Here is a 26,265-nt window from a genome sequence, read left to right on the forward strand (position 1 = left end):
TGACGAGGCTGTGATGCCTGAACCTGAGCTACAAAGCAACAGGGCCCCGCTGGCATCTTCCCGTGCCACCCTGCCAGGCGCCAACCAGCCAGGCAAGTAGTCCTGCCCCAGTTCACCTTCAGGGAGAAACCAGATGGGTCGGGTAAAGCCCGGGTTAGTGCCCCCTCTGCAGCCCTGTGTGACAGCCACCAAGAAGACAATGTGACAAGCAGGATCATCACCAGGGTGCCACAGGAAGTGAAGCCAGTGCAAGGTAACGGGTTCCCCCACCATGACAGTAAGCAACACAGGATGTGGAGGTAGTGCAATAGCTTAATCGGTTAATTCTCTCCTTGCAAGAAAGGAAGGGAGGGAGGGAGGGAGACAGAGAGAGAGAAATACATGGCCCGGTGCCTCGCCTTGCATGTGTCGGGATCCTATATGGGTGCCAGCTCATCCCAACTGCTCCACTTCCCATCCAGTTCCCTGCTTGTGGCCTGGGAAAGCAGTCGAGGACGGCCCAAAGCCTTGGGACCCTGTACCCACATGGGAGACCTAGAGGAAGTTCCTGGCTCCTGGCTTCAGATCGGCTCAGCTCCAGCTGTTGTGGCCACTTAAATGAACCAATAGATGGAAGCTCTTCCTTTTTCAGTCTCTCTCTGTAAATTCGCCTTTCCAATAAAATTTAAAAAAAAAAATCTTTAAAAACACAGAAAAAGAAAGAAGGAAAGAAAGAAAGAAAAAGGAGGGAAGGAAGAAAAAAAAGAAAAACGAAGTTTCCCCACCCGTGGCCAGAGAATCTATGGCTGTCTGAGGCTGGCCCAGGCACGGCTTCGCAGTGGCCACCCGTTAAACACCCACAGCCCACATACTGTCTCCAGCTCCTCTCTCCCAAGGCAGGGACAGCCAAGATCTCTTTCAGCTTAGAGTCAGTGTTTCAGGTGAACATCACTGCCATCTTTGAAAGGTCAACTTGAAATGATTCAGACAACAACGGCCCTATTAGAAATCCTAAAACACACACGGGCCATACTCTAATGGAAAGCTTCCCCCTTGGTTTCCCAGGGCTGGAGCAGGAAGGGTAAGATGGTGAGAACCAAAGCCACCATGCTGCCCTTGCCCGGATCACCACCTCCCCAGCTTGTGAGCGGCTCTCCACGGAAACCACAGGATGGGTAACACACTGTGCACTGTCTCTCGAAGTTCCAGGCTAGGAGACCCATGGAGCAGCAGGAACAGTGAAGGGCCACTGAGGAAAGGGTCGGACATGGGCCATGAGGGATGCCGTGTGACTTGAGCTAGCCACCAGTGTCAGGGCCTCCGTGTCCTGGCATCCGGAATGCATGGGTGAGCTCACTGGGTGACTCAGACGTGGCCTGCCAGCACAGCTCCAAGATTCAGAGAACTCTTCGTTTGGCTCCATTCTGGGTCAAAATGGCCAACTAGGGGCAGAGGGGATCATGTATTTGGTCCATGGTTCAGTGAAGAGCTCCCATTTGAATCGGACATGGGCCTCAGCTAATTACAGCCATTTGTTCAGTGTTTGAGTCCCATTCAGTCCTGCTGATGTGGACAGAGGCCTGCCATGGGCAGCAGGAACCTTGACCTGCAGCTCCCCAGCATCCACCCCCAATGAGACCCGCATGCCCGGGAGCCCTTCACTGGGTCTCAATTTCCTACCTTCCAAGTTTGTTTTACATTGGCTGCTTGTTATAACGAAAGGACTACAGAAAGAAGCAATGATGAACTGTTCACTCCTTCCTATGAATTAGTGTAGCAGATTAAAGAATTATCCAATGGTGCTTGCAAAAGCAGAATAAGGGAGGTCTTAGTCAGGATCCCAGTAACAGGTGCTAGGCCGCAACAATGAGGCTGGCCATGGGGGATGGACCGGGCCCAGCTCTAAAGACAGCAGGGATGAGTGGGAATTTACAGGTCAGGGAGAAAGGTCCCTGGGGAGCTGGGGATGGAAGCTTACCAAGAAGAAACCTCGGTGGTGAGGGAACTTCTGGACAACTCCCCTGGATGGGATTCTGAGTAAAGACAGGCCAGGGTGACCAGACCTCTCCTGGGGACCAGCGGAAGCCGAGAAACCCAATTCAGTGTCTAAAGTGAATGGGAATAAAGGAGGGACCGGGGCTCTTCCTAAAGTTACTTGGCAGGGTTCTTTGGCTAATACTGGATTTTGCAAGGAAGCACAAGGTATTTTTGATTTTTCCAACGTATGCCCAAGAGGGGATTCAGGAGCTACCTAAAATGTGGCCAAGCAAAGACCCTTGTCATCGCAGGAGACCCTGGGACCAGGGCCTGGCCAACGAGGGTGAACAGCACTGTGTGTAGGGGTCGGGGGTCTGCAGGGAGAGATGGGCGCAGGTTGCAGAGGAGCTGGTGCAGAAAGCCATAGTGGGCAGCAGCTGGACAGCAGCCAGAAGGCAGAGTCATCTGCCCAAGATGACTCCAGGGGTTACTGCTGTCCTCTCATGGGACCCCGGCAGGCAGGGTCGTGGGAGAACTGTCACAGCAGAAAGCCAGAGGGGTGCAGAGGGGCTGGGAACTGAAGGAACTGAGTGGCTTCACCTCTAAATGATCTGGCCCCAGAGCCGGGGCAGGGTCTATATTCAAAAACACCCGCCTCCAGGTGGCCCCGAAATGGACGAGACACCCCGAGGAGATCATGCGGTGGGAACAGGAGTTGAAGCATGCAGTCCCTCTAAGAGACAAAGGGCTGAACGACAGAGTCCCGGTCTTGGAGAACAAGACTGCCCCGCTACTGCCCTCTTCAGCATAAACCTCTGTTCCCTGCACCCAACTGCTGGTACAGAGGTATGCCCAGATCCTCTCTGAGCACGGAAAGAAGCCCTGCTCCCCATCTTCCCATCACGTTTCCCTGAACGCGTTCCAAGGACACATCAACCGAAGAGAAGTGCTGGAACACAATTCTGGATTCCACTCCTAGTTTGACCCCAAAGGCAAATTACAATCATTACCTTAACACACTCCTTTCCCAGCCCTGTGGTAGCAGGAGCCTGCATGCTTGCACAGTGGAATTGATTTGTGAAACTCCACCTCGCAACCCTAGGTGCAGGCTGGACCATTGAGAGCGCAATGAAATCAAATTGCACACAGCCTATTAGCAGTGAGAAACCCCAGGGACCGAGAGAAGAAGGGTGTGGCAGTGTGTTTTCCTTTTGAGCGCCCGCCACACACTCAGCAACTGGGAGGGCTCCCTGACGTGACGCAGGCCCCATGCACCTGCTGCTAGCTGATGCCTGCAATGCCACCGTGGCAGGTTTAAACCTTGGGAGTTTTCTCGCTATGCGGCTGCAAATCTCCTGGGGGAACATAATGGAGCATTTCAAGAGGAGATTTTTGGTCGCTGGAAAATAGGAGAGGTGGGGGGACGGTGAGAGACGGGCAGGCTTGGGACTCTACTTCCCGTCCGCAGCTCACTGGGTCCTCATACCTGCCTGGGGAGGCACGGCCCTTTAGTGTTCAAGCAGGCCCCGGAGGACTGGCATTGGTCCAAGCTTCCAGAAGGGGTGGAAGCAGGGCTGAAGCCCCACATGCAAACACCCACTTCCGGTCCCAGAAGTAGCAGTGCTCACGGCTGCCACTGCTGGCCAGGGCTTGATGACGCGGGAGCCGCCCGTTCCCTGGCCTGGCTCTCGTCTCAGCCTCTCCTCAGAGTGCCAGTGTCTCCCTCTTTCTTCTATTAAACATTGTTTTATTTATCGGAAAGGCAGAGTTACAGAAAGAGAGAGAGAGAGATAGACAAGAGAGGCCAGGGCTGGGTCAGCAGAGCCAGAAACCTGGAGTTGAGACAAGAAACCAGGAGCCAGGAGCTTCTTCTGGGTCTCCCAAGCAGGTCAGGGTCCCAAGGCTTTAGGCCGTCCTTGACTGCATTCCCAGGCCACAAGCAGGGAGCTGGATGGGAAGTGGAGCAGCCAGGACATAAACCGGCATCCACGTGAGAATCTGGCACTTGCACAGCAAAGATTAAGCCATTGAGCCATCACACCTGCCCTCAGAGAGTCTGCTTTTCAAAACAGGTCCCAGGCCTGCTGATGCTGGAGTCCAGGCCAGGGCCCCAGCGCTGTGCTGTCCCCAGCCTGGCTCGGGTCCCACTAATGGCAGAAGGTACAGTCCCTACTGGGAGAGAGACAAGATGAACACAAAGTGTGGCCATCAACAGGCAGGACGGGGAGCAGAGAGAAGTGGGAAACTGGAGAGGTGTCTACAAGGCAGAGGGCTGGGGGGAAGAGGAGAAAGAGGAAGCCAGTCGCTTGTCGCCACCTGTCACTCCAAGAGTGTCAGGCACTGTGGCGGGTCCCTAAGCCTCTATGTCTTCTCCCATCATGCTTCATACCAGCAGCAGGGCCAGACGTGACCTGCACAGGACACGCATGCAGTTACTAGAGCCAAGCTGAATTAACAGCCAGCCGTTTTTGCTGTTGGAAACAACTACAGGTAAACGCCAACTTAGAACATTGTACTTATGACCTGGGAGGGCACTGGAAGATGGCCCAAGTCCTTGGACCCAGAAGAAGCTCCTGGTTCCTGGCTTGGAGTCAGCTCAGCTCCAGGCCATAAACAGGGAGCTGGATGGGAAGTGGAGCAGCTAGGACACAAACCAGCAGCCATATGGGATCCCGGTGCTTACAAGGCAAGGATTTAGCAGTTGAGCCATTGCATCAGGCTCCTAGAAATTTTTTTTTAATTAAAAATATGTTCAGTAAAGATTATTCAGTTCAAATAATGTAAAACAAATATTATTGGATGAAAGAATTATACAGTATTGACCCAGAGAAGAAAAAGGTGAGGAAGTTTAAGTAATGCAGCATTTCTTAATTTCGCATTGGTTGTAAAGCTGCAGTTTTTGGAGCAGTTGCAGCCCACATTGGTGCACCGGTTCAAGTCTGGGAAGCTGCACTGCATCAGAATGCCAATGCATCTGAGAAGGCGGACGATGGCCCAGGTCACTGGACCCTGCCACACCCCGACCTCCATGTAGGAAATCCGCAGGGAGTCCCAGGCTCCTGGCTTCAGGCTGCCCAGGAGGGGACACACTGAGAAACGAATACAAGGCAACTCATCCACGGTGACTGAAATCAACACAACTATCCGATAACTCTAAACAAACTCAACTCTCCTTTGTCAAATATTGTCAAACAAAACAAAATTCAATCCAGTATTGTTTACAACAGAATGCAGACATGAGATGGGAAACGCTGAACCGAGATCAACCAAACAAGTGATAAAACGAAAAAGCTGAAGTTACCGTATTAACATCAGATGAATTCTAAGACAGAAAAAAGGTTACGAGATGTATCATTACAAAACGGTAAGAAGCTTACCAAAAAGATACCGTAATGTGCACTTCTCTATAGGGGATAATTCACAAACAGGCCGCAGGGCCAAAGACTGTGACGCAGCTCGACCATGGTGTCTGTTTGGTGCTGCTGCAGCTGGTAACTTAGGAAGCCCAGCGGCCTGTATGGCTCACCAGGTCGGCAGTCAGAGGGGCCAGACGGCTGGTGCCCACCTAACAGACAGGCTCTCCTTGGTGACCTCAAACATGGGCAGCACACAGAGAAGAAAGCAGCTGACCGCACAGAAGGCCAAGTGTGTGGGGCACGGGGAGGGGGCTGCCTTTACTGCAGCTCTCTCTTGTGAAGAGGGGAGAGCCCCATGATCTTCCCCCAGGCTCTCTTGTGCAGACTCTAGATCTCAGCTCAGCCACACCGAGGACCACACTTCCAGTGCCTGACCCGCGGGGGTGGGCGGACAAATCCAGACCGTGTCCAAACCATAGCACACGGATAGCCCAGGCAGATGCACTAAGAACTCAGGAGCGTCCTCTGTGTTAGCTCATGCACATATATGGACACTGCCCCCAGCAACTGGAAATTCCGCCTTATTTGCAGGCACACTCAGAAGACAAGAAAATCCACTGAGATTGGTGTGGTAGCCTAGTGGCTATCTCCTCACCTTGCATGCACCAGGATCCCATATGGGCACTAGTTCTTGTCCCAGCTGCTCCACTTCCCACCCAGTTTCCTGCTTGTGACCTGTGAAGGCAGTGGAGGATGGTTCAAAGCCTTGGGACCTTCTACTTGTGTGGGCTACCCAGAGGAGGCTCCTAGCTCCTGGCATCGGGTCAGCTTGGCTCCAGCCACGATGGCCATTTGGGGAGTGGACCAGCGGATGGAGAATCTTTCTCCTTCTCTCTGAAATCTGACTTTCCAATGAAAGTAAACCTTAAAAACAAAAACAAGATTTGCTTCCAAATCCGTGTAGACATTTAATCCCTAAAGTCATTAAGCTGGCGGTGCCACGAGGAAGGAGGTTTCACCCAACTCTGAGGGTGATCTTCCTTGCGAACTGCCTTGGAAGGCAGTTGCCGTGACAGGGTTGGTTCTAGAAGCTGCTTCCTGGCTCCCCCCAGGATCATGCCTCCCACACTGTCGGCTGTTGTCATCCTCCCTCACCAGAGGGCTGACCACCGGAGCCTGTCTGATCTCTGCTAAACTATAAACCCTGGGCCCAAAGCGTCCTTCCTTCTGAAGCAGCCCGTCTTAGGTACTGTGGAGTGACAAGCGTGGCTAAGGCAGAGAATTCAATCTCAATAAAGCCGTTACAGAAACTTCCTTCCCTGAAGCAAGTTCAGCTGTGACCACTCTGTTCCCTGCACCTGTAGTGGTTGGCTTTGTGTGGACCTAAGTTAGATGTGTCCCTTGGAGCGGGCACACGGTGCCCTGCCCAGACGCTTTGTAGTAAGTCTTACCAACCAGAAAGGTGATTATTGCAATCATGTATAACAGTATCTATTAATTACATGCTTACTTTCTCCATAGAATAATAGGCAGTAGTTTCCAACTGCCTTGTGTTGGCATAACTGATTCCCCAGTTCAGGCAAGGGCAATAAAAGAAGGAAAAATTATTGGGCCTGGCACAGTAGCCTGGTGGCTAAAGTCCTTGCCCTGAACGCACCCGGAATCCCATGTGGGCCCGGTTGTAATCCCAGCGGCCCCGCTTCCCATCCAGCTCCCTGCCTATGGCCTGGGAAAGCAACTGAAGATGGCCCAAAGCCTTGGGATCCTGCACCCACATGGGAGACCCGGAAGAGGCTCCTGGATCCTGGTTTTAAATCGGCTTATCTCCGGCTGTTGCAGTCACTTGGGGAATGAATAATCAGATGGAAGATCTTCCTCTCTGCCTCTCCTCCTCTCTCTATATCTGACTTTCTAATAAAAATCTTAAAAAAAAATTATAGGCCATACCTGGGAAAGAATAATTACAGGCCGACTCATTAAAGAGACCTAAAGATCCTAAACACATTATTAGCTGATTCCAGCAACAGACTGAAAAGTTATGCCATAAAAAAAGTTATATCATAATCAAGCTGTACTTAAAATAAGAACAAAATGTTGGTACAATGTTAGTCGATCTAGCTTCGTAACTTCACCACATTAGTAACTTTAGTGCACAGATATAATCATCTCAAAATGTACTGACAGGAATGAAGGGGTTCTTGAACATTAACTGAAAGGGATTCATCCCAGCAAACTAAAAACTAACACACCTGATAAAGATCAGTTCTGTGTGCACACACACAGCGCCAGCAAAGTGCTTCCGGGTGATTAGAATCAGGGCCAACACAGACACCTGCCATCAACACTCCCATCACACAGGCATTTCAACAACTTCCTGGAGGCCTGTGAGGTTGGCACTCCAGCCAGCTCACCAGCAGAAATTCCTGGTTGGGTTGGCTCCTTCTCCCTGGGTGCCTAGCCCATCTGCCTCATACCACTCCAGCCGCGCACCTGCCGGGGACCCTTCTCCTGGCTCCCAGTCCCATTGCTGTCTTTCCTGTGTGACTCCACAGAGGTCACCTCCTCTTACAGGGAAGACACGAAAGCTCCCAGTGGTACTGAGCACTTGACAGAGATGCAGGGTGCGTCCAGGCACCGGGGACTGTGGGATGGGTTCATCTGTAGCCTGTGGCTCAAGGCCATAGTTAATCAAGGATGTCCGAGTTGACACAGAGCGCCCTGGTTTCCATGCCACAGCGCCTGTGGACTTGCTGCCTGGATGTCTCTGTTTTGTCTCTAAGTTGAGTCTGTGTAGGAATCAACTCTTAGGTCTTTACTCCATTCCTTCAAGTCTTGATTCAGAGCCTCAAAGGTACCCAGGCCTGTTTGTGATTTTATTTTATTCATTTGAAAGAAACAGAAGTTTGATCTCTTGCTTCAGACTCCAGGCCAAAACCAGAGGTCTGAAACCCAAGTCAGATCTCCCACACGGAGGGCAGGAACCCGGCTACTTGAGCCACCACCTGCTGCCTCCTAGTTCTGCATTAACAGGATGCTGCACTCGGAGCTCCAACTCCAACATCAGGCTCTTAACACCTGGGTTACAACTCCAAGGCCAAACACACAGGACTAGCTCCAGACCCAAGCGGCCCAGTGGGGACAGTCAGGCACCCCACAGAGCTTTCAGGGTCAGGGTTTGTCCCTTGTTCCTCTTCCATCTTCCTCATTGCCAGGTCACTTTATTTTTGGTGCAGATCCCAAGGTTGAGCATATCCTGCACTCTGACACCCAGCCCGACTTGGAGATTGAGTGCAAAAAGATGTGCTCTTTGTAAACCAAGGTGTGGCAGTTCACCATAGCATGTTCCAAAATGCTGTCACCGCAGCCTTATCAGAGTGGCCAAGGTGACTTCCAACAGTCCCCAGAGGGGCCAGCATCTGTAGGATTGGGCCTCCTGTGGCTGTGGCATCCTGCATTGGAGCACCCTCCGAGTCCTGGCTGTTCTTTGGGTTTAGCTCACTTGCTATCACGCTTAGGAAGGGAGTAGGCGATGACCCGAGGATTCGGTCTCTGCAGCTCATGTGGGAGACCCAAGTCAAGTTCCTGGCTCCACGGTGACCATCTGGGAAGTGAATGAGCAGATGGAAAATCGATCTCTCTGTCTCTCTGTCACTTTGCCTTTCAAAATACCATCTTTTTAAAAGTTTATGGATCGCTTCTCGGCCTTTTGGCTAAGATCAAGCGTAAAAGTTCATGGAAATGGAATTAAAAGAGAAGTTTCTTTTGGTGCCAGCAAAGTTTGATATTCATGCATAGCTTTATTTTTTTTTAACAACATACATTTTCCACAAACTTTTGGAAGACCCCTTGCAGTTTGGGATGGGTGCTAGTGAGCTCGCAGGCTCTGCAGTCTACTGAAGGAGGGTGCTAAGGTCCACCAGGCAATGCCCCCGACACCTGAACCATGCCTGGGTGGGTGGGCCCCTTCCCCCCTGCTCTCAAGCATCCCCGAGTGGAGGATGCTAACAGCACGTCTCCTGCCTGCCAGCAGCTGCTGCCTTCCTCACTCTCTAGCTTGAACCTGTCATCTCCTCTGGGACTTGCTACTATCTCGGGAGGCATTATAGCTTTAAAAGCTTGGGGATCACTTCCATTTCCAGCTTTGGCACAGAGGGAGGTAGCAGGAAGCCTAGCATGGGGCAGAGCAGAGCACGCACCTGGGGCACCTGGTCCATGCGGAAGAGTCTGGGGAGCTTCAGGCTCAGCATCTTGAGGCCGCTGGGCAAGGCTGCAGGTGACCAGGCCTGGCTCACAGCCCTCACATGGCCAGGGCTGCTGGGCTGCTTCCCTGGAAGAGGACAGCACGAAGAGAACCCATGAGTCTCTGCCCGCAGCCTCACCATCAGGATCCTCATCTGCGTGTCACCCATTGGACACACAGTTGCTTTAGGAGCTGTGATAGCAAAAGCCAGCACTTACATCGATGGGTTAAGCTGTCACCTGCCTCCCAGCATCCCACATGGTCTCCAGTGCAAGTCCCAGCTGCTCCACTTCCAATCCAGCTCCCTGCTAATGTGCCTGGGAAGGCCGTGGAAGATGGCCCCAGTGCTTGGGTCCCTGCCATTCATGTGGGATTACGCCACTGCTGGAGATGCCATCATCTTATTTCAGAGCATCAGTTCAAGTCTCGATTGTTTGGCTTCCAATCTAGCACCCTGTGCCTGGAGAAGCAGCAGAACACAGCCTGAGGGCACCCATGCGGGAGACCCAGACGGAGTTCCAGGCTCCTGGCTTCAGCCTGGACCATTAGGGGAGTGAACCAACAGATGAAGTGTTCACACACTCTTTTTGCGACTCCACCTTTCAAACAAAAATTTTTTTAAAAAAAGATTTATTTTTTAAAAATATTAATTGGAAAGTCAGATATACAGAGAGGAAGATTTTTCATCTGTGGATTTACTTCTCAAGTGGCCACAATGGCCTAAGCCAGGAGCCCAGAGCTTCTTCCGGGTCTCCCACACAGGTGCACGGTCCCAAGGCTTGGGCTGTCCTCAATTGCTTTCCCAGGACACAAGCAGGGATGGGAAGTGGGGTCACTGTGATTAGAACCAGCACCCATACGGGATCCTGGTGCATGTGAGGCAAGGACTTTAGCCACTAAGCTATCGAGCCTGGCCCCCAATTAAATCTTAAAAAAGAAAAAAAACATCTACAGTAAAAGTACCCCACAGTGTGGCATCCTAGAGCAGCTGTCTGTGTCCCATCCCCAAGGGCTGATTCCTGACTGCTCCTCTTCTTACCCAGCTCCCTGCTAATGCGCCTGGGAAGGCAGAACATGACGGCCCAGTGCTCAGGAGCCTGCCACCTGGGAGAGAACTGGGCAGAGTCCAGCCCTGACGTAGTGGGCCCTTGGAGATGAGTTCACGGGTGGAAGACCTCTGTCTTTCTCCCTCTCTTTCTGCCTCTCCAAGAAGTAAATCTCATTTTTTTTATTAATTACATTGCATTATGTGACAGTTTCATAGGCTCAGGGATTCCCCCAACCCCTCCCCATGCCCTTCCCCCATGGTGGATTCTTCCACCTTGTTGCAGTATTACAGTTCAAATTCTAAATCTCATTTTTTAAATGAACTTTGTGACAATGGCTGAGTCTTTTACTCTGAGGGTGCTGGAGGGAGGTACTGAATCCTAACAGGGTGAGGAAAATGCTTTGAGGGTTTGTGTGCCCTTCAGGCCCCTATGTTGAAACCTAATTTTCTGCATGGTTGTAAAACTTTGGGGTGATCAGAAAGGTGAGATGATGAAGGTTACCCCCTCTCAGATGGGACCAAGTGCCAGGGGATGGAGTCCAGGACCCCGCAGCCCACTCACCCTGGGTGAAGACACAAGGTGCCAGACCCCGAATCTGCAGGTGCACCGGCCCCCAGGACGGTGAGCCCCAGACTCGTGGTGCATGCGCACCGCCCAGGCCAAAGCATGCAATTAGAGCAGCCTGCGTGCTAAGGCACCCCTCTATCCCCCACCCCCATGGACAACTGGAAAATCGGGTGTGCTCTCCAGGTCACGGAAGAAGTGGCTCTTGCAGAAGTTTCCTGGGGCTCAGCTGCTCAGAAACACACAAGGGAACCGAACTAAGCATACAAACCTAAGGCTCTCGTTGGAGACAGAGTCTCAGGGAGTCACAAGACCACTGAAATGCAGGACTGAGAAAGCATTGGAACCCTCGCATCCCCAGGCCCACGGGACAGGCGTAGGAAGCAGAGAGATGTAAGCCTGAGCAGAGAAAACATCTGTCACAGTTACTGTCGTTTTTGTCCCTGGTCACTACCTCCTACCTGCAGCCAAGCTGACTCCAGCACCTCCCCTGCCTCTGTTGGGGAGGTTCCTCCCAGGGCCTACCCAGCTCACCCCCGGGAGCTTCTGCGAATAACTGGGGAATGAATCACTGGCTCTCATCCTTTGAATTCCAAGTGGTTTCTGTTTCTGTGGTTTGTTTATTACTTCCTGCAGGTTGCTGCATGGAGGGTGCTACATTGTCACAAATGTGTCTCTTTCTTCAGAAACACTGATGCCAGCATTACAACAGAAGGGGGAAATGCCCCAAGTGTTTGAGGGGGCATGCACACAGAGGTGGGGGTACTGACCATGCTGAGTGTGAAGGCCGTGTGCAGGGCGAGATGAGCCGGTTCCACAAGAACACAGTCTGAATCAAAGAGCCAAAGTGGCAGGTGACAACAGGGGCTGTCATGCCGAGCGGGTGCTGCCTGGGGACAATGGGAGAAGTTCTGGGGGTGGACAGCGGGGTGTCTGTACAGCCGTGTGAACTTCATGCAGCCAAACTGGGCCACTGAGACCAGCCGACACAGGAAGCATATGTGATGTGTGGTTTGCAATAACACAACAATGATGTATTTCAAACCACAGAATAACAGAGTAACTTTTGGAAGTTTTACACATTTTGCCAAACTGAAAAAAAAATAGCAAGTAGACCTGGCACTCACATTTCTGACTGCTGTATCGCCCCATCTAGTCTCCACAGTCAGGCAGGAAGAGGGGGAACCCGGTGACCTCCAGCAGGGGTCAGCCCCTGTGGCCTGACCCTCCCAAGCAGGTTGACCCATCCTTGCACTTGCAGATGAACGAGCACTACCAAGAGCAGGCCTTTAATAAGAGCCGCCCAGTTCTGTCGTGGGCACACCCATCGCCACGTGACTGCAAGCTGGCCCGTGCCAGATGCCATCCTGACCTTCGCCTTCCCAGCCTCCAAGACCAGTAAGCAAACCCACCTCCACTGTCTGTGAATTGCTCATTCTGTGGTATTTGGTCACAGCCATAGCAACTGGACTAAGACGCTGATGACCCACCCTTGGCTCTCCATGCCGGATTCACCAAGCTTCCAGAGGCACTGCTGACCCACCAGGGACACCTCTGATCCACCAGAAAAGACATGAAGACCCAGGACCAAAGAAACCTCACCCAGTGAAGGGATCCCTGATGCTCCCTGGGTTGGACTTAACATCTTGGGCAAGGACAGAAGAAAGCCACGCTCCTCACCTTACAGCACACACCTGGTCAGGACAACTAGACAAGGACTCAACAGTCACTGTTGACTACATGCTAACTGTGTAGAGGCAGGAGCTACCCTCTGTGTAACGGCTTCAAGGAAGAACTGAGCATTTCAAATCAGCCCATACAAAAGTGGTCCAAGTTCCTGAAACAGCCAATTAGGCAATCTCTGCAAGATGCTGTTCCTCTGCTGTTCAGGAAGGATGTACCAACAACAGAGATGTGCACCTGTGCTTGTCAGGGCTCCCCGGAGACAGAACCAGCAGGGTAGGATCCAGAGGTACAGACCCCAGAGGGGACTGGTGGTGGGGCGTGGGGGAGCGCTAGCATATTCGGCCACGGAAGCGACAGTATGGGGACACAGGACACAAGGTCCAAGTCCGAGGGCCTCAGAACCAGCGGAGCCAGTTGTGTAACTGTGGCCATGAGGCCGAGGGCCTGAGCAGCCTAGGACTCGCAGGTGCAGGCAGGGCAGCCTGACTCCGACTTCCACAGGTGGGGGAAGAAGGAGAGGGGTGCTCTAGAAGGGAGGGAGGACACTATCTCACTTGCCCTCTGGTCTCTCTGCCCGGGCTCTGCCCACTGAGTGGTGCCCACCCACATATGGGGACGGATCTTCTTTCCCTCTCCCCCGCCCACCTCCACTGACTCTCACACGAGGTTCCTTAGGAAACATCTCCCAGACACACTCAGAAATAGCCAACGATCCAGGGGTTCCCTAAATCAGCCAGCTAACACCCCAGCAGGCAGCCAGGTAACACAGATCACCAGCACCCCACACGGTCCCCTAAGTCAGCCAGCTAACACCCCAGCACACAGCCAGGTGACACAGGCCACCAGCACCCCACACTGTTTCAAATCGGTGTGGGCCCACCTTTGCCCATGTGTCTCTTCTCACCCCCACCACAGCCACCTCAGTGAGCCTGGCAGAGCAGGGAAGGGCCCGGGGCTAACCTGCAACCCGCGGGCTCAAAGACAGCCTCGCCATCTCGACTGTGCAACCCTGGGCAAGTCCCTTACCACCCAATGCCTCGGCTTCCCCAACAATAAAATGCAAGTGAGCACTGCTGTCTTCTTAGGAACAAACAGGAGAAAAACTTTCGGATTGGAACCTGCCAGAAAGTCAGGGTCCACCAGGCACAGGCTGCCGATAAGCCTTTTCAGAAAGGAAAAAAATGAATGCTGGGTTGTTTGAGTCAGGAGAGAGCTGAGGCCTGGGTCACACAGCTCCCAGGGCGAGAGCTGGGCCTTGGCAGCGGCTAGCTGTGAGGCCTGGGATGGAGGTGGGGAGAGGCTGCCAAGGCACCCAGCGTTCCTGTCGCTAGGCTGGGGATGCTGAAAGAGCTTCACAGGAGGCCTGGGGCCTGGGGCCTGTCCCGGTCCCAGCAGTGCAATGATTAGGCCACAGTCACAACAGAAGACAGCGAGGATGAGCCAGAAGAGGACCCTCGGCAGACTCCAAATCTGCGGGAGCCTTGATCTTGAACCTCAGCCTCAGGATGAGTGGGAATACACTCTTGCTGTCTGTAAGCCCCCAGGGCTGCCGCGGTCCCTAGTAACCTGAGGCACTGGCCCCCAGGAGCCTGACTCCTGTCCCAGGGAGCGAGGGCTGTAATGGAGGTGCTAAGAGAAAGGGGGAGATCACTTCCTCGCAACTGTAACCAGACGATGTCTGATTTTCTTTAGAATTACAACCGAGGACGACAATGGACCAGAGAGGCCTAAGTTTCCTTTTAGAGAATCGATTTTAGTTACACGCTAAACACGAGCACCAACTTTTCTCTGCAACTGAGAGCAGGTGGAACACATGGCTGATGCTTGCAATCCAGATGTTAAGCCGTGAAGGAAGCCGAGACACACCCTCAGCCAAGACCGCCCTTGCCTGGGAGTGCAGGGGACGGTGGTGCTGGGGTGCAGTGGGTTAAGCTGCTGCATATAACGCCAGCTCCCACATCCAAGCACCTGTTGGAGTCCCAGCTGCTCTGTTTCCACTCCAGCTTCCTGGCAATGTATTTGGAAGGTGGTGGATGATGGCTCCAGCGCTTGGGTCCCTGCCACCCATATGGGAGACCCAGATGGAGTTCCAGGCTCCTGGAACTTGGGCCTGGCCCAGCCCTGGTCTTTGGGGCTATTTGGGTAGTGAGCTAGTGGCTGGAAGAGCTCTGTCTCTCCTTCCCTTTCAAATAAGCAAATCTTTTCTAAACAGAGTAGGAGGATTTTCGCAACATGTTTTTCCTACCAGTCAGAGGAACACATGTGTTGGTATTTTGCATCTAAAATGTGAACTTTATGTTTACTGAGAATTCTGACTCATCCACGACCCGTCATGGGGCACCACCGAGCTCAGCCACTGTCGCAGCTCTGTGCGTCTCATTAACCACTCCAGACACAAGGAAACATGCCGTGCACGGCCTGGTCGTCTCAGCCTCTTCCCATGTGAGCCAGACTCTTCGTTCCGTGGATGCTTGAAAGCCACAGTGTCATTTCCAATATTTCAAGCGGCAGTTTGGTGTATGTCTCTTTTTTCTGCAGATGTCTAGAAAAAAAAAATTTAAAACTAAAGCACTTCTAAGAACTCAGAATCCAAACACAGAGGGCTGCTCTGCACAGAGCTCAGCACTGTAGCAGGTGCCGTGGAAGGGTCCACTGTGAGCGCTTTCTTGAACAGCTAGAACAAAGCAGCCATCAGAGGAGGTGGCGTTTCCTGGGGCAGGTTGCATTCCAAGGTCGCCTGGGTTCTCAAACAGGAAGATCAGCCACACAACCACCCATAAGCCTTTGCTCAGTGAGACCTCAATCAGCAAAACCCATATGAGGGAAAAGGTGCCCTGGGCCTCCAGCTCCTCTCTGGCTGAGGCTGCAGCAACAGCCCTGGAGCCCCCCTGCCCTACTGCACTTGACCCCACTCTAGACATACCCTGGGCTGACAATGTGTGCATAGAAGGTACCCCGACACAAGTTAACGTTCCAATGAGAAGGTCCCCCCAAATGTGAGCTTTGGAGAATCTAACAGCATTTACATAAATAATCAGTTCTTACAGCCTACCAGCAATAGGCATGCAGATTTAGAATTTCCAAAGACACCCTGCGCATTTATGTAAAGGAAAACACTAGGACCAATGTTGTGGTATTGCTGGTTAAGCTGCTGCCTCACGAGGCCAGCAGCCCAGATCAACTCGACCCCCAGTGGCTTCGCTTCCAATCCAGCTCCCTGCAAAGCACCCGGGAAAGCAGAGGAGGATGGCCCCAGTGCTTGGGCCCCTGCACCCACATGGGAGACCCGGATGGAGAGCCAGGCTCCTGGCACGGGTCTGGCTCAGGCCCAGCTCTGGCAGCCACGCGGGGAACAGAAGCTTCCCTTGTCACTCTGTCTTTCACATACATAAACTCAGTTTCACAAAAAGAACAAGTGGCTAGCTTCCCAATTGTAGCCAGAGGAAGATGGATGGTTATGTAGACATGGGTGTGGATGGCCGTGTAGACACGGAAGTGGTTGGCTGTGTAGACACGGGAGCAGTTGGCCGTGTAGACACAGGAGTGGGTGGCCATGCACACATGGGCATGGAGAGCCAAGCAGAGGTGGGCAGGGACCGAGGCTTGGCTGCAGGGGCCATGGCTTCTGGGCCTGTGTGAACTTTGCCTGGCCGGTCTGTGGGAATCCCTTTCCTGGGTCCCCAGGCAGGACCCCTGGAATGCGGGTGTGTGCAGGGGAGATGGCAGACTGGAGAGACCTCCCTGGGTCTTACAGCTCTGTTTTGGGCAGAGGAATTCTGGGTTCTCTGACTTGCTTAAAGGGCAGTGAGGGAGCAGGAGGAGGCGAGAGTCAGACCTGGCTCTCGAAGCCATGCAGTCTCTTGTTCCAGCCCCCAGGAAACAGAGATCTCTCTCTCTCCTCCTCCTCTGCAAATCTGCCTTTCCAGTAAAAATAAATAAATCTTTCAAACAAAATGAAAACTAGCAGAGTGTTGCTGGAAGCGACTGGTGACACAGGCATGTGAACGAGCCTGGGCTGAGCTGGGAGAGCCGCTGTGGCTGTCTCCATCCTGCCCGCTGCTCCTGTGGGATCCTGAGGGCTCCGTTACAACCCAACTCGGACTTGCTTCTGCAAGGCAGCACTCCCGGGAGTAAGTCTCCGTCACGCTTTCATCCTCTGTCTCCCAACTGACTGTCAGGTGCCTTCTGAGTACATCAGGCAGGAAGGTGGACATGAACCAGCCCAAAAGAGGCTGAAGGGAAAAGACGAGAAGATTTGTATGGGAAGCGACACAGCAGCCTGGGAGGCAGCCCAGCAATCACACATCAAGGTCCCAACCATGACCTCTGTTGGGTCCCTGCCTCCCACGCCCCCAGACACCCCAGGAGAATCATCCTGGCCCACTATTCAGGGGACTGCTTGGTTTAATAACATTTGGGTCACCAAAATGTTGGGAAGAATTTCACAAACTTCACACCCAGAAAACTCATTGTTCAGCAATGTCCCAGAACAAGAAGGAGGAAGAAGTGGACCCCTCCACACCTAAGCTCCGGAGTGAATTCCGACAAGGCTCCCAGCATCCTCCGCTGGGTTGCCATGGGCTACAGGGTGGAGAAGCTCCTTGTACCCGCTCGCCTGCATACCTCCAGGCTCTCGTCTTCCCTTACAGAGAAGCAAGTACCTCTATTCTAGCTGTCCCCCAGATAACCAGACACAGGCCAGGGGACTGTGACCTCCGCAGGCACACTCTGGGGCCACTCGGTCCTTACAGCCGACTGTGTGATGTTGGATGCCACTCGGGCCACCCCAGAAGGAGATGCAGGGTGGCTGTTCAGTGGGAATTTTCGATTGGCTCACTACTAGAACAACGCAAGCATGAGCGAGCAGGAACTACTGAATCCTTAGATGCCTGCACCTGTCAGTCATGTCAGTAGGAAGTCACACAGGGCCCCCCTCCACCACAAGAAGTCATAGCCCCAGAAGGATGTGGGGCTCCCTGAGGAGGTAATGGGGGGATGCTTGGAACAGGGAGCCAGCATCGGGGTCCTGCCTGGCTTTAGGGGGTCACGCCAAGGCTGGGAGGGCACCAGAGGGGCCTGGAACTGGACACTGACTGGTCAGCACTGTCTCTGGCATGTGTCCTGAGCAGCTCAAAGGCCTTTATCAGGACTCACTGCTACGTCAAGCCCTACAGCTCCCAAAGCACCTTATGTCTTTCAAAGTCGTTTCCATTACCTAGCTGGAGGGACCGTGACTTTGGACATGATTCCCCCAAGCTCTCCTGATTTGCTCTAAATAAAAATGACTTTGAGTCAGGGTGGGCATCTGGCCCAGCAGTTAAGACTGCTAGGGGCCTCTGTGCCCAGAGGCAAGCTCCTGGGTTTCCATCCCAGCTCCTCTCTGATCCCAGCTGTTTGCTAATGCAGCCCACAGTGGACGTTCTCACCGTATGAGAGACAAACTGACTTCAGGGCTCCTGGCTTCAGGCTGCTCCAGTCTCAGCTGCTGCAAGCAACTGAGGTATGAACAGTGGATGGAAGACCTCAGCATCTCTCTCTTTCAAATAGAATTTTAAAGACTTTTTAAAAGATTCATTTTATTTTTTATTGGAAAAGCAGATGTACAGAGAGGAGGAGAGACAGAGAGGAAGATCTTCTGTCCACTGGTTCACTCCCCAAGTGGCCGCTATGGCCAAAGCTTCTTCTGGGTCTCCCACACAGATACAGGATCTCAAGGCTTTGGGCCGTCCTCAACTGCTTTCCCAGGCCACAAGCAGGGAGCTGGATGGGAAGCAGGGCAGCTGGGATTAGGACCAGCACCTATATGGGATCCTCGTGTAGGAAAAACGAGTACTTTAGCCACCAGGCTACCACACTGGGCTCCAAAAGATGTTTTTAAATGACTTTGTGTGGGGGTGGCCATCGTGGCCCAGTGTGTTAACCCACTGCTGCTTGGGACACCCATACTGGGAACATGTCCTACCTCCACCTCTGATCCATCTTCTGCTAATGTGTCCAAGAAACAGCAGACAAGGATTCAAAGACTGGAGCCCTGGTAAGGGAGACCTGGGTGGAGCTCCTGGCTCCTAACTGTGGCTTGGCTCAACCCAGACTACTACTGCAGGCATCTAGGGAGTGAGCCAGTGCACAGGAGATATTTGTCTCTCTCTCTCTCTCAAATAAATAAAAATGAATACATAAGCAATTAAAAGATGACAACTTCCTCTGGTGAAGGCGTTGATTTCTACTCACCAAGAAGCGAATTTGCTTTGGGTGAGGGTTCAGCCCCCTGGGTATGGTGGAACGTTGGGTCTGAGTGGAGGATGGAGGTGTGTGTGGAGGCTGGCTTCTTCCATGCGCTGGTGAAGGGCGGCCTTGCACCAGCACTCAGCAACGGGCTGCACGCTGTCACTCCGCTGACTGGCTCCCTCCTCCAGAGCTCCGGTCTAGGCGTCCCCATTCACAGAAAGCAGCCTGGAGCCTGGGAGGTGCCAAGACTGTCCCCATCCCATCACTGAGCCACAGGGCGCTGCACTCGGTCCTCACCACCAGGGGGCGCTGCGCTCCAGCCTCACCGCCAAAAGAGGCCGTGCAAGCCGGGTCCAGCGGAGGGCCAGGGACCTAGCAGCAGCACTCCCCAACGCCTTCAGACTCTGCTTCACTTTGAAAAGGCTCGTGTGATGGGCCAGTGCTGTGGTGCGGTGGTGTAAGCCTCCGTCTGCAATATTAGAGCACCAGTTAGAGTTCTAACTCCTGTTTCTGACCTAGCTCCCTACTGGTGCACCTGGGAGAGCTGCAGAGGATGGCACAGGCCCCTGCTGCTCATCTAGGGGACCTGGATGGTCCAAAGTCTGGCTTCTGGTTTTGGCCCGGCCACTGCAGCCATTTGGGGGATGAAGCAGTGGATGTTAAATCTCTCTCTCCCTGCCTTTCAAATAAACAGATACTTTTTTTTGTTTTAAAGAAAACACATCTATTAAAATTTCAAGATTTTATGCATCAAAAGATACTATCAAGACAGTGTACAGAATGGCACATTTGCAAATGAAATGTCCAATAAAGAAAGCAACACCCAAAATATATCAATAATTCCTGCACCTCAACAATAAAAATCCCAAACAGTGCAACTGAAGCATGAACAGAATGCATAAATAAATGCTTCAAAGAAGATGAGGAAGGGCAGGTGAAAACAGGCACCATTTGTCATTCGGAAAATGCAAATCGAAGCCACTGTGAGACGTCCCAACAAGCACTGGCAAGGATATGGGGGCAGAACCTTGCCGCATTGCTTGCGGGATTCAAAAATTGCACAGCCACAGAACCAAAAACTGGGGTGGTTTTCCAAAGGGGAGACACAGAGCTACTCTTTTATCCAGAAATTTTACTCCCAGCTATCACGAAAGCATTCGGAGAGAGCCTTACGTGGGCATTTGTCAGCTAATGTTGCCAGCAGCATCGTGTATGGAGAGCCACAAAGAAAGACAGCCCAAGACCCAGGCACCACAAGTCAAGTCTCCGTGCTAAACATGCTTCAGGTTGTGGATTTGCGGGTGTGAGATGTTCAGCCAGAGAATTCATGTGCAGATTCCAATCTCTGAAAAACTCTCAAGTCTGAAGCATGTCAGGGAACACACGGGCCTGCATGGTCTCTAGTGGAGGACTACTTAGCCCTGAAGAGGCATGTACTTCTGACACATGCCTCCCAGTGAGCCCGAGCACACGAGGCCCTGTGGCACAGCCTGACACCCAGGGCAGGTGCTGTGTGGCTGTGCCTCAGCGAGCCGCTGGCAACAGACCAGAGACAGGAGCCACATGGAGGCCGCCAGGGGCCCAGGGCAGGGATGGGGTGCTTAGGTAAGAGGTGCTCAGTTCCCCACTTGGATAATGACAACAGTGTGGTAACGGCTGCACAACATTTCACCCTCTCCATTACCCAGTTAAAGAAAAAACAGGCTGAACTAATACATGCATGTGATATAAATATGTATTGAATAACATGTTGAAAAAACATAATTTTATAAGTCAGCCCTATAAATCAACTATGACTGCTTGAATATAAAAATATTTCCTCCAAATCACCCAGAAAAAAAATGCATCATATGCATGCTGTTACTGCAACACCCCTCTGCCCCCGGCCTCCACCTGGCGCAGACAGTCACCATACCTTTCTCCCTGTTTTATAGACAAGGGTCCCCTCCCCGCAAGTGGAAACTAACTCAACTGAGGTCTCTTACCAAGCCTGCCATGGCGCACAGGAACCCAGGCCTGAGGGCAAACGTTAGCGGTAACGGTGCCTGCCTCCCGTCCTGGCTTGCCTGGCTTTGAGATCCGGCTCCTGCCTCTAGCTTCCTCTTGGTGGGGACCTGGGATGCCGTGATGGTGGCTCCTGTCATCAGGTTCTTGCCACCCACGTGGGAGACACGGGTGAAGTCCCCAGCTCCCAGCTTTGCTGCCACGCCTCCCAGCACCTGCAGAGTTAACTGACAGATAAACATCTCTTTCTCTGCCTCTCAAATAATTCCTTTCCTAGGCATTTATTTACTTATTTGAGTGGCAAACCAACAGAGAAAAAAACATATTCCACTTCTGGTTCACTCTGCAGAGGGCTGCAATGGTTGCGGCTGCAGCCAGGAGCCAGGGACTCCATCTGGGGCTCCCATGTGGGTGCGGGGGCCCAAGTACTAGGGCCGTCCTCTACTGCTTTCTAAGGCACAGAAACCGGGAGCTGCATTGGAAGAACAGCCAGGTCCTGAACCCAGCCAGGACACACATCAATACAGGATGCCCACACTGCATGCCGTGGTTCAGCCTGTTGCATCATAGATTCCTAATGAGTGTTTTCTGGAAGATGTAAACAGATTCCCCCCACATGTGCTATGACGTCCAATAGCGCACGCGAGAACAGCAGCCCCGCCCTACCAGAGCCCAGGCACGAACCCATGCGGGGAGAGAGGAACCGGCTAGCAGGATGACTGCATGCCAGCCCTGTGGCAGCTGGGGTCGAATGCCCACCTTCACAAAGTCACAGGCAACACCCCAGAACCTCACTGTGCACAAAAGCCGCATCATGATGTCTGTTGACAATCTTTGCTGAGCTGCAGGTCCCCACACGTCAACAGATCACAAAATCAATGTAGAAAGACACAAGCAGCACCTCCAGAACTCCAGAACACAGTGGACCCAGAACACAGTGCAAAATCAGAGTGGAGCAAAAGGGAAGGCAGCCTGGGGGCCCTCTGCTGCGTCTGCCGCGTGCATAGTTCTTGGGTTCCGCACGTGCGTGGGAAGTTCAGCAGGTTAGTGAGGAAGGGAGCTAACATCAGCTTACTTTGTTACAAAGGAGTTTTGAAATGCACACGTGGCTAGATTTCCATGTACTGACTGAAGGCCTCTCACCCTTGTCTCCCTGTGTCCCACGGTCCCACAGGAGGCCACAGTCACAGATGCCTGAATCAGTGTGTGGATGGCTCGGGTCAGCGTGTGGGTGAGGGCAGGCACAGTGTGCCCAAGGAGCTGGGTGTTCCAGGCTGCTGGGTGTCCTGAGACCTGCACGGCTGGGCCGACCCTCCTTGCTGCTCCATGCCTGCCTGGGCTGGTGTGACAGGAGCAGAGCACCCGGGGCTTGGGTCTCATGTCTCTCCTCTTAGGAATGAACTTGGCTCAGCAATTCCACCTACTTGCATTTCTGTTGTCAGTGAAAGGATATGAACTCCCATGTGGCCAGGGCTTTAGCTGCCTATAGAGATCTAGGAAGGAAACACAGTTTGTCCATTGCAAAGCCACTGCTACTATGGCACTCAGACCCCGCTCAGGAGCATGCTTGGAAACCCACAGAGGGGCTTCTCAGGCCTGTGGAGTTGTGGGTAACATCCATTGCATGTGCACAAGCGTGCACATTTGTGAGTGTGCATGCATGCCTGGGCCAAGTGCTGTGGCTCTCCTTCGTCTCTGTAAGCCAAGGAAGTTCAGAACCTCCAGCTGCCAGCGGTGCCTGATGACCAGGAGTCAAGCCCTGCCCACAGGCAGCATCCCCCAGGCCAGACAGGTCTGCTCCGAACAGGGGAACCATCGTGCCAGCCATCGAAGCATGAAGGGAGTGTTCCCATCCTGGTGCCCCACCCTGGAAACCGGCCCCACTGGCTGGGTGGGGCACCCCTTGGCCTGCACACTTATGGGAGAAGCAGGCTCTGCAAGGCTGTGTGGGGCTGTGGCCCTGATACACCCCAGGCGACCAGCTGACCCCGGGAGCAGGGGGCCACATCCTCGCTGAAGAAGCAGCTCTCCCCCAGGCCTGTGAGCCACCTGGTGTGAGCGCAGGCTGACGGCACAGCCGTCATCCCCTGAAGGCCACTGCAGCCAGTGTTTGGGCCTGTCCCCACGCCCTGCCCCTTTCTCTCTCTCCCTCTCTCTCTCTCCCTCCCTCTCTTTTTTTGTTAAGACTTACTTATTTTTATTAGAAAAGTAGATCAGATTTACAGAGAGAAGAAGAAACAGAGAGAAAGGTCTTCCATTTGTTTATTTATTCCCCAAATGGCCGCAGTGGCCAATGCTGAGCAGATCCGAAGCCAGGAGCCAGGAGCTTCTTCTGGTCTCCCACGTGGGAGCAGCGTCCCAAGGCTTTGGGGTACCCTCTATTGTTTCTCCAGGCACAGGCAGGGAGCTGGATGGGAAGTGGAGCAGCCAGGACATGAAATGGCACCCATACACGATCCCAGTGCTTGCAAGGCAAGTATTTAACTCTTGAGCCCTCGTGCCAGGTCCTTGTGCCCACTTCTGTGGCTGTCTTCTTGCCAGTCCCACAGCCTACCTGCTCCCGGACGGACACCTTCCCCAGTGTCCCCTCCACAGCTGCCCGCTCTTTTCCTGGGCCTCTTCAGCTGCAGTCTACACAGATCTGGGTTCAAGACAAGCCCTCTCTACTCACTAGCTGGTGCCCATGAAGTTAGGGCTTTACTGTGTCTGCCTTGGTCTTTCAGCTCTCCCTATGAGCTGGTCAGACTACGCAGAGTGTCGCCCGCAGCAGGCAGCCCACACACAGCGATGCCTGCTGTCAGCCACAGTCTGTATCATCCAGTCCTTCAAGTTCAATGGAGGAAGGACTTGGGTCTATTTTTCTACAGACACTCACTGGCTGGTCCGCTCACTGCTCACGTATTCCTCTGCCCTTCTGTCTGTGCATCGAGCAAGGCATGAACCAGGCTCATTCTGTTGGGGACCCAAGGTACAACCACAGCCTGAGCCTAGGGCCAGCTGCCCTCAGAACAGGGGAAGCAAGAACGCCAGTGGGCCCAGGGGCCAGATGCCACCTGGGCGATGGAAGCATCAGGCTGGGCCACCTTCACATCTGGGCTACGCAGGGGCTGTACCTCTGTATAGAGCACATGGATGAAGTCTAAGAGAGTAGAGTTGGTCTGTGTGAGCGGGAAGAGGGCACAGCTGGTGGCAGGTGCAGCTTCAGCAAAGCCCAGAGGGTGACTCTGTGTGGCAGAGTACAAGTGTGCACCTTTGTGGGCTCTTTGGGGACAGGGCTAGGGAAGTGTGAGTACACAGGGGTGAGAGGGAGCTAGGAATGTCATGGCCAGGTGAGGGACAGGGAGAAGTGTGTTCCTTTTCCTCTGCGGCTGGCAGGTTTAGCTGCCCCCCCCGGGGGAGGGGCAGGGACAGTGGAGCGCATGGCCCTGCTTTCTGCCCACCTGCCTCACAGGCCACATGCAGGCCACATGCAGGCATGCCACCACACCTGTTCTGCTGCGTGCCAGCTCAGGCCCGCACTGGGTATGCCCTATGGACTCACCCATGGCCAAGGCCAGGGGTTGCGGCAGCGCTGTTCCCTTCCCCCCAAGTGGTGAGAGGTAGGGAGGTGTCGGCTCTGAGTCCACTTCTGACAGAAGTTCGGCTCTGGGCTTTGGGTGAATTTCCTCACTTCTCCCTCTCTGGGCTCGGAGTTTTCAGTGGGAGAAGGCCCTGGAGCAGAGCAGCTTGAGGACCTGTCATGGGCCATGCGTGCTGCTACAGTAGAACGCCTGAGGCTGCAGGAGAGCTTCGGTTCCTACATCCCTGGGGGTGTGCAGCAGGCAAGGGCTGCCTTGTGTATCATGTCTAGGGGCCTCAGGTGGTGACAGCAGCAGCAGGTGCAAGGGCAAGGCAACAGGGCAGGTAGCTCTTTATTCAAGAGCCCACTGCCACGATAACCAACTCTCCTGCAGAACCTAACCCACTGCCATGACTAATCCAGCCCCATGATAACTACCCACTGCCATAACTAACCCAGTCCCATAACTACCCACTGCCACAACTAACCCACTGCCATGATAACTACCCACTCTCGTAACCCAGTCCCACGATCACTAGCCCATTCCCACAGTAACCACTCCTATAACTGATGCATTTTCATGACTAACCCACTCCAATAACTTCTCACTACTGTAAATAACTAACCCACTGCCATAACTAAGGCACTCTGAATAACTAACCACTCCCACCATAACTAACTGGCTCCCATGAGTTGGGCATATACTCCTGCAATAGCTAACCTATTCCTGCAATAACTAACCCACTCACACGTAACTAGCCCACTCATAACTAACCCACTCTCACAGTAAGTAGTCCACTCTCATGATAACTAACCCACTCCCAGAATAACAAGTCCACTGTCATGGTAACAAGCCTGTTCTCATGGTAACTAACCCCCTCTCAGGATAAATGAGCACCCCTGCAGCCGCTAGCCCGCTCTCGGGGTCCCCAGCCCACCCTCATGGTTAGTGCTGCTACTGCAGAAGCATCCTGGATCCTGCTCTGCCCACATGGCCTCCTCACTCTCACCGTAGTTGCGCTGGGGACTGTTTCCAACCCACGACCTTTGGGATGCGTTCCATACACAGGAGACCCTCAACCTGGGCATTTGGGAAGCTCCTCCATTCCCCACCCCCATCCCCCTGCAATTGGAGCCTCACCCTTCCTCCCTGGAGGGCTGGGCACTTACAAGGACAGTTCCCATACCCTGCCTGCAGCAGCACCACCCACCCCGCTCACACCTGCTCCAGCTGGCTGCACTCGAAGCCTGTTTCCTGGAGCCTCAGACCCTACAAGGGGGTGACAGGTGTCTTACAAACATCCCCCCTGTGGGGGGCCCTGAAGCTGGGAGCATGGGACTTGTCAGGAACCTCCCTCCCCCAAGGGCCCTGGAGCAGGGAGTCTGCAAGACAGCCAGGACAGTGGGTGCAGAGGAGCACAGAGAAGGGAGGGGTGCTGAACGTGGGATGGAGTAGAAGCGGTGAGCGGGGGGCACGTGAGAGGAAGATGTGCAGAGAGCAGAGACTTTCGGCTTCCCAAGTCATCTCACGAGCCTGTGACAGTACACACAGGCACCAGGCACCCGGTCAAAGCCCCGGCAGACACACACAGCGTGAACCCCAATACCAACTGTAGACACTGC

General features: G+C 53.4%; 1 protein-coding gene and 1 long non-coding RNA gene across 4 annotated transcripts in view; one reads left to right on the forward strand and one right to left on the reverse strand.

Annotated features, from left to right (window-relative positions):
* Window positions 1–26,265, reverse strand: part of PAQR5 (progestin and adipoQ receptor family member 5) — a 61,145-nt gene that overhangs the window by 15,106 nt on the left and 19,774 nt on the right. Inside the window, exons 2-3 of one of the 2 annotated variants that reach the window (XM_058665619.1) lie at window positions 15,097–15,393; window positions 9,509–9,639 (exon numbers count right to left, since the gene is read on the reverse strand). In XM_058665619.1, coding sequence (XP_058521602.1) covers window positions 9,509–9,639; window positions 15,097–15,130 — 165 coding nt within the window. In that variant the 5' untranslated portion in view covers window positions 15,131–15,393. The remainder of the gene's footprint in view (window positions 1–9,508; window positions 9,640–15,096; window positions 15,394–26,265) is intronic. The other variant, XM_058665620.1, reaches the window with a different exon arrangement.
* LOC131480524 (uncharacterized) lies at window positions 87–11,216 on the forward strand. Of its 2 annotated transcripts, none has more exons than XR_009245585.1 (3): window positions 87–260; window positions 4,349–4,446; window positions 11,113–11,216. It is a non-coding gene; the product is annotated as an uncharacterized LOC131480524 (long non-coding RNA). The 2 variants fall into 2 exon arrangements; XR_009245586.1 differs by having other exon boundaries at window positions 87–253.

This window comes from Ochotona princeps, chromosome 6, assembly GCF_030435755.1.
Source record: "Ochotona princeps isolate mOchPri1 chromosome 6, mOchPri1.hap1, whole genome shotgun sequence".
NCBI lineage: Eukaryota > Metazoa > Chordata > Mammalia > Lagomorpha > Ochotonidae > Ochotona > Ochotona princeps.